A 7890-nucleotide genomic window follows, 5' to 3' on the forward strand; every position below is an offset into this window, starting at 1 on the left:
ATTCTTTGGAAGGGTGCCATTGTGATTAACGGACTATCCAAATTGTAAACCGCGTGCGCAAGTCGGCAAACTATCTTCAAATGTTTGATTAAAATGGAAATGGTAAAATCTTTATTTTTCTGCCGTATTTACTATTAAAGCATGATTCTAAGTAATTAAACTAAGAATTTGTTATCTATTGGGCACTGAACACATCCACTTGGCTTTGTAATGGTTAATTTAATATTGAATAAATAAGTTGTCAATATTTTTATTAAATGTTTATTATTCATAAAGCAGTTAGTAAATTGTTCTGCTTAGCACTACTGCTTTAAAATGTAGTAAAAATTCGTCAAACATAATTGACAATTTTTTTTATTCTCAGAGAAATCATGGGCACCAGAGTGTTTGTTGGTGGTCTTACGTATCGTGTGAGGGAGAGAGATATTGAAAAGTTTTTCCGTAAATATGGCAGAATAAAGGAAGTTGCAATGAAAAATGGATTTGCTTTTGTGGTAATACATTAAGAAAAACTAAAGGATATGGAATAAAAATGTTACATTTATTTTTTACTATTTACAGGAATTTGATGACTATAGAGATGCAGATGATGCTGTTTATGAGTTAAATGGTAAAGAGTTGTTAGGTGAAAGGTAAAACTTTATCGTATAGTACCTAAGTACTAAATTTTCATTCTTCATTGTAATTATTGAAGGGTTTCTGTTGAACGTGCTCGAGGTACTCCACGTGGGGCTGATCAGTGGCGCGGTAGTGGAAGAGGATATGGCCCTCCACGTGGTCGCAATCGTGACAAGTATGATTTTTTTGTTTTTTATGTAAAATTTAACGTGTGCCTAAATTTTCTTGAATTTACTACATTTTATTAACACTTACATGTAAGTTTTAATTTGTATACTAATTGATACTTTCTTTTTAGTCGTGATTCAGATGTCAGACACAATGATAGGTAATATATTATTCTTATTTTATTCTCATTGTCAAACACTTAATACATTAAAGTCCAATGTGCCTTTTTTTGAACTCAGTTGCTTAAATCAAGTAGAGTAGTGAAAAATAATTGTATCATGAATGTGAACTGGTTTTTCTCTATTGTCACTGCTTTTGTTAATTGCTTTGTTCCCCTGTCAGGTATGGACCACCAACACGTACAGAGTACCGGCTGATTGTAGAAAACCTGTCTACCCGTGTAAGCTGGCAGGTAAGTCATTTTTATTTTTGTAAAATTAAAAGGACCTGTCGTTAATGAGAATGATTGAAGAAAAAATAAATCTTGGTCTGGCTCTCTATTTCCCCTTCACTGGAAGCGGTCAATTCCAATCCATTCCGTGAGATGAGGAGTCATTTCAGTGGGACCGTATTAAGACCACTGATGTGAAAATTGTCCCCACCCATTCGAAGGCAGTCGATCAATGTTCCGTCCGGTTCCGTACATCTTGATGGGCAACCATAGTGCAGCGATGAGCATCCCATAGCCTTTTGCCCTTTCAACCTTATCAGTTGATGTTTGTTTAGTTCATGTCCTCCATTTCCATCGGAACGTTAAATAATCCATTTCGAATCCGCCTGCTGAAGATAAGGATTGATGAAGGAATTTCCATTCCAATTTCTACTGATTTAAAGGATGTGATTGAGATGATTATGATGATGATGATGATGATGATATTGATAAGGTCGAAGAAAAGAAAGGCTTTAACACTAACTCGACGATAAGACGAAGAGAAAAAAAATAACGCTACCGGTCACATTAAAAACATAGTAAAAGATAAAGAATCGATAAAAACAACTCAGCACCTTTTGGTATCTGTAATGTTCATCTAGCTTTGTACGTAACCTGAAGTTGTAGTGTATGTATAAAATAATAATTTTTTGTAAAGAGCGAGCTCCCATTCCCTTGGAGTATGTGGTATCTAGGCTCAATCAATGCTCAAAGCTCAATGTGGTTCGCCCATACGTTCGAGTGGCAGTCACACATGTCTATTTCCGCCATCCCATTGGTACCTTGTGGTTCGCAAGCATGGTGTGGCGCAGGTAATGCCCTAGCATGATGCGCAATTTTTAAGTAGTATCCATGCTTTGTTGCCTTTTGCACCGTTTTTATTCAGTTTACTTTCTCGACATTACAATTCTTACGTAAATTAAAAAGAAACTGAATAAAAATCAATTATTAGTTTTGTTCTTCCCAAATAAAAGTCGTCTACATAAACTTACCTGCCAAAAAGAATAACTAGCCGTTTCTTCTATGTACCTGTATCAGCACGAAGAGGATTTTTATTCCATCTTGCCGTCCATATAGTCATCTAGAATAGATGATGAAGAGCACTCACTCACTTCATAAATACATCGTCAGGAAGGCGTCTTTCTTATGTTCGTTGTCCCTACTGAGGTTTCCAGAATATGCTGTGTTGTTCTATTCTACTTCTTCAGTATTTTTCCACTTCAAGAGAAATACAAACTACACCACTTCTAAGTTAGATGCAAATTGTAACGAAGCATGGTTACTTTCAGTATATTATTTTGAATTTAATATTTGTTGAATTCTCTTTTAAGTTTGGGAAATTGAAATTGTCCTTTTCGAGTGCAGGTAACTTTTTCTTTACCCCACCACATTATTTTTTTCTGATTTATAATTTATTATTTCTTACTAGGATCTTAAAGACTACATGCGGCAAGCGGGAGAAGTCACTTACGCCGATGCTCACAAGCAACATCGTAATGAGGGGTTAGTATTTTTCGTTATTATCAATAAAGTGACAGCTATTGTATCATTAAATGATGATAAATCATCTTTCGGGTCTGAAATAAATCTGAAGACAGCAATCCCAGCGTTCTGAAAAATGTTTATCTATTAAATATTTCTTATGTTCCTTGAGAATTCAGTTTTGAACTTTAGTTCTTGTTATTCCAGTGTTGTTGAATTTGCTTCCTACTCGGATATGAAAAGTGCCATCGAGAAACTAGATGATACCGAACTAAATGGTCGTCGTATAAGGCTCATAGAAGACAAACGTCGTGGGGGTGGTCGTCGTTCTAGATCTTCCAGTAGCCGCAGCCGTTCCCGTTCCAGATCACGTCGTCGTTCAAGAAGCAGGGACTCAAGGTACATTAAAAAATATTGTATCTTAATGAGTAATGTTTACATCTTTTTTTTTTTTTAAGGTCTCGCAGTCAAAGTCGATCTCGAAGTCGTTCACGAAGATCTAGTAGATCAAAATCTAATGCTCGTTCCAAGTCCAAGTCTCCAGCTAGATCAAAATCCAGAACTCCAGCAAAGTAAGCAAACAAAACCGTATGTTGCTAGTTAAACCAAGCTTTCTTATCGCATATTCATTTTTCGTGATTTTGAGGTACTTTTTGGTTTCATTTAGAAGTTTATTATTTATTTTTCATTTAAAAAATTTAATCAATGTTACAAGAGTTTCTTTATTATGATATATACAGCAGTCCATTATTGTACTGTAAATTATCAAGTTATTATGTATAAATAATAGTATTAAATTATAAACTAACATGCACATGGCATTAATGTGCAGCAATTTTTCAGGTTCTAATTCTTTTCATTCATTTGGTCTACGCATTATCTATCTAACGAGATTACTTAACAGCAGACTTATGAAATTTTTCATATATTCAGTTACTCAAGGTACCTCCAGTTGTATTTTTTTCTACATTTTAAGTACCGCTTAATCTTTTAAAAGTTTTTCCCATTCTATTTCGTTACGAAATACTTCTTGTTCCAACCAAAGTTCATAGTGTCTTTTGAAATTTTCTGAAAGGTCATAGCCTGATCCCAAAATGCTACTAAGGCAGTTATCAACTGGTTCAAATTCTATATCCTGTGAAAATAATTGCTTAAATATTTTGCGTACTTTTAATATCAGTAATATTAACCTTTGGTGCGTTTGAGTATCTTCTGTTGTTAAATCTATCGACTGAAGCACGTAAAGCGCATTCTTCAGCTTGAAAATCCCAAGGTCTTGCATCTAGATCTGTATTGGAGAAAAAGCCAAATATAAATATTAAACATATCATGTCCACTATATATTATTTACCGTTTCCGAAAGCCCAGTCGTCGTTTAAACGATGTCTAACTTTTGAGTAGATAGCGCTAATAGTTTTCATATTAGATTTTCTCCATTGCCTTCCTAAATATTTTGTTTGCATTTTTATTAACTTTAAAACATACAACTGTGTCATAGCATGACGGACTTTCAGTGTTCTCTTAAGAATTGGGGCCGATTTAAAAACTACAAGCATCTAAAAAATTTAATACACAATTATTATAGGTCATTAATTTCTGAACATTAGAATATTTACCATTATTCTAGAATGTTTCCACTTGGTAAGTTTATTTAAAATTCTTAATAAGTTAACACATGAGAATACATTCCTCCAGGAATATGGGGCAGCATCCCCAATTTCCAAACTTTCTGCAGTCAATTCTGGTTGATCACCAATTACACAAGAGGGAAAATCCAAAATTGGAATACTACAAAATTAAAATTATAAAAATAGAATAAAAATTTAAACTGTAATTTACTAACATATTTTTTGCTCCCACATATGCCATTATGTTTTGGTTGAAGAATTTTAATACTAAGGGGATGCAGTTTGCAAAGACAAGATGCTGAGACATGAATTCAAACTGATAAATATGATTTAGCTTAAAATGTTTGAGCAAAAGTAGTAGGATAGCAGATACAACTTTTACAATTATTTCTTTGTGTCTGTTCACATCTATACCGAGTTTCATTGACTGAAGAACTGTCATACTAAAAAAGCAATTGTTAACAAACAGGTACAGTAAAATTATAATAATTTCTCTTACGGCATTTCTTCTGGTAAAACGTCTGACATAATATTTATGTATTCACTTTTTAGTTTTGAGGTAGGTGCAGCAGCTGCTAAAAGAATCTTTAACAAGGCAATCATGTATTGGGGTAAGTTAGGTAGCATTGCTTGGTAGAGTATTTCTGTTGGGTTCAATTCTATGTCAGTCTCGCTGAAAGAGAGTGGATTTCTGGCAATTTTTTCTTCATTTTCTATTTGAAGTTCAGCTAATGATACGTATACATGCTTAAACAGAAAATAATAGATAAAATAATAAAATATTAGAGGAATCAGTGGAATTACTTCTTTTAATGTTTTCACTCCTTCATGAATTGGTTGTGGAAGTCCGGCTAGACTATCACGATCTCCTTGTAAGTTATAGCCGACGAATTTCATTCTGGCATTTTCGAGAAAAAGATCTATATCTTTTCGTCTTACTTTTGGTTTCCATGGTAAACCTGAAATAAAACGAACAATTTTCGTTTAATGTATAATTTAAAAATTTTATGAAACAAATAGGATAGTCACCTCTAGGTAATGGCAGACCGGCTGAAATAGGAGTGCTTGGTCTATTTTGATAGTTATTTACCATTTGTTGATTGTTATCTGCTTTCATTTCTTCATATTCTACAAGTGCCAGAACAATATCATCGGCATTTTCATTTCCAACAGTTCCATCAATTTCTATAGCTAAAGATTCATGGTCATCCAGGGAACTTTGTTTAATTAAACTCTGTAAATACAAAGTTCCATTTTTTTTTTTTAATTTCAGTATGTACATTTTACCTTTTTAAAGAACCTATTACTACGTTTATGGTTAGCTTCAAGAAGATCTGAGGCACTAGCAGGTGGTGATGAAGCTCTCATAGTTTTTGCTATTTCTAATGTATCTTCATCTTGAGGTGCTAAGCCTGCCTTCCAGCGTTTTTCTGCTTTTAGTTGTCTTAATGTTTCCATACCTCCCAAAGAGAAAAGAATCACTTTCCATAGTAATAAAATTACTTTTTTCATAGGAAAGTGAGGCGCAACGCCACTGCAAAATTGAGTGACCATTCCTAGTAATTTAACTGCTAACAGATCTTCACCAACTGCAGAAGCTGTAAACAGTTAAAATTAGATTTTAATATTTTATTTTGTAAATCAACAAATTCTTACTTAATTCTAAATAAAATGATTCTACTTCAGCTTCATATTCTCTCAATTCTGAGCATTTTTCATTGCGCATTACTTCTACAAATATATACAACACCGATAATATTACTCTAAGGTCCTGGGAATCTGCTAATGATATAGCTATTTTTCTCATGGCGGAGTGAGCCGCATTGCTATTACTAAAACAATATAAAAAAGGATCAATAAATTTCATCAAAATTCGTACATAGTTTTAAAATACTTACTCAATTTCAATATTAAACAGTTCTATAAAAGCAGAGAAAACTCCTAAATTGTACATTAACATAATATTTGTCCTTGTCCATTGTTGTTGTTCAGCATCAGACTGCATTTCAGCCCAACACCCTTGTGCCAAGTATAAGATACACCGGGCTGCTTTCATTCTAATGAATTTACTACTAACTTCTAGCTGATCAAGGAGTTTCATGATAACCGATTTTCTTTGAGGAATTGATAGCCTTTGCCAACTTGGAGGCAAATCATATTGTTCCATTTGATCTTCGAAAGCCTTAACATTAAGCTGGAATTCTGGTTGTTCAGTATAACTGTAGAGTTCAGCAATTTCATTTGCATGAGTATCAGTATCAGCATACACAAAATCCAGATCAAGACAATCTGCTCCTCCTCCCTTTAATAAATAAAACTTAATCATGAATCACACTACTTGCAAATGTTGCATACCAACATATTAAGGTAGTCACTGTAAATCAATTTTAAAACAAACTTCAAGTATTTATATGGTGACTACAATGCTCACTAATGGGAGTTGAGGTTATTATAAGCAAATAAACATTTGTTAAGACAAAAGAGATATGAAATTCGGATGTTTCTTCATAGTAACCTAAACAGAAACTAAAAGTTATTTGATGATGTCTTATGTTTATTTACTCACATCAGAATTGTGCCGTCTTTGTCGAACATAGTCACGAATTTTATCTACTGCTGACTTTTTACAATTGCCATTTGTATCCATACTGTTGTCAGGGCCAGCATAATTATCAGGATCTACAAAAAAGCATTTTATTTAAGCGAGATGCTTTGTGATTTATGATTTACTCCAGTTTTGATCAACAATATTATCGACCAACTTCCGAACCATACAGGTTTTCCGAACCCACTCCATACTGGGAATTGACAGTGACTGACACTCATAGATAAACTGACAATGACAGCGGATAATAATGATAGTACCAACCAAACTTAATTAACCCAAAACGAACGTAAACCATGGAATTTAAAATTCGCGCTCTGTCAAAATCAGCTTATTGAATGTAGCATGCCGAAATGTCAGTTCAGCATTGTTGAGTAAATATTGAAATAATTTTACTGTTGAAACGTGTATTACTCACTTTTTCGTTTTTTATGATACTTTGTGCACTTATTTGTGGCGGTTTTCCTTTCTCGGATGTCCGGAATTTCATGTTTGTGTTCAGTTTTAAAACGTTTTCCGTCCGCGATACTTTTCTTCTTATCGAAACTTTTCTGCTGCTCCTGCCGGCTTGAAAATTGTGCTAATAAATTTTCTGCAGAATTGTTAACACTTTGTTCACTGTTTATTACAAGATTTCGAAAGTTTTTGTTTATAATGTTTAATTTATTTGAACTATTCAAAACTGTAAAATCACTGACCATATTTTGTGCTACTGATGGCTTTTTCAAGAATAAAATGGGCCTCTCTGGATCTATTTCTAATTGTTCCAGAAGTTTCATCTCCTTTTCTTCTAAGCGACACAATGCTAGTGGAGAAGGCGTTTGCGGTTTTCTGTGCCTTCTGTCTAATTTGAAATCTCTTCGTCTCCTGAAGAAATTGCTGCACATTTTCAGGTAATTTAGAAGTAAATTGCAAAAGTCAAAAAAGTTTAAAGTACGTGGAATTTTAAAAATTACAAT

General features: G+C 33.6%; 2 protein-coding genes across 4 annotated transcripts; one reads left to right on the plus strand and one right to left on the minus strand.

The window, feature by feature from the left end:
• The first annotated feature begins 331 nt into the window (after window positions 1-331).
• Window positions 332-3358, plus strand: LOC108740536 (serine-arginine protein 55). 2 transcript variants are annotated; one of them, XM_018474890.1, is made up of 8 exons: window positions 333-494; window positions 562-632; window positions 695-793; window positions 917-946; window positions 1129-1198; window positions 2646-2719; window positions 2906-3097; window positions 3157-3358. In XM_018474890.1, exons 1-8 carry the CDS (start codon window positions 372-374, stop codon window positions 3272-3274), a joined length of 777 nt encoding a protein of 258 aa, XP_018330392.1. In that variant the 5' UTR covers window positions 333-371; the 3' UTR covers window positions 3275-3358. The 2 variants fall into 2 exon arrangements, with proteins under 2 accessions (XP_018330393.1, XP_018330392.1); XM_018474891.1 differs by lacking the exons at window positions 2906-3097; window positions 3157-3358 and adding an exon at window positions 1875-2028 and having other exon boundaries at window positions 332-494; window positions 2646-2725.
• Window positions 3359-3391: 33 nt separating this feature from the next.
• On the minus strand, window positions 3392-7142 carry LOC108740535 (striatin-interacting protein 1). 2 transcript variants are annotated; one of them, XM_018474888.1, is made up of 13 exons: window positions 7057-7142; window positions 6893-7005; window positions 6225-6628; window positions 5983-6158; window positions 5614-5924; window positions 5356-5560; window positions 5131-5285; window positions 4826-5073; window positions 4542-4769; window positions 4315-4486; window positions 4050-4254; window positions 3889-3986; window positions 3392-3833 (listed from the first exon to the last, which is right to left on the minus strand). In XM_018474888.1, exons 1-13 carry the CDS (start codon window positions 7121-7123, stop codon window positions 3681-3683), a joined length of 2535 nt encoding a protein of 844 aa, XP_018330390.1. In that variant the 5' UTR covers window positions 7124-7142; the 3' UTR covers window positions 3392-3680. The 2 variants fall into 2 exon arrangements, with proteins under 2 accessions (XP_018330390.1, XP_018330391.1); XM_018474889.1 differs by lacking the exon at window positions 7057-7142 and adding an exon at window positions 6682-6841 and having other exon boundaries at window positions 6893-6984.
• Window positions 7143-7890: the final 748 nt, after the last annotated feature.

This window comes from Agrilus planipennis, unplaced genomic scaffold (assembly GCF_000699045.2).
Source record: "Agrilus planipennis isolate EAB-ADULT unplaced genomic scaffold, Apla_2.0 scaffold179, whole genome shotgun sequence".
NCBI lineage: Eukaryota > Metazoa > Arthropoda > Insecta > Coleoptera > Buprestidae > Agrilus > Agrilus planipennis.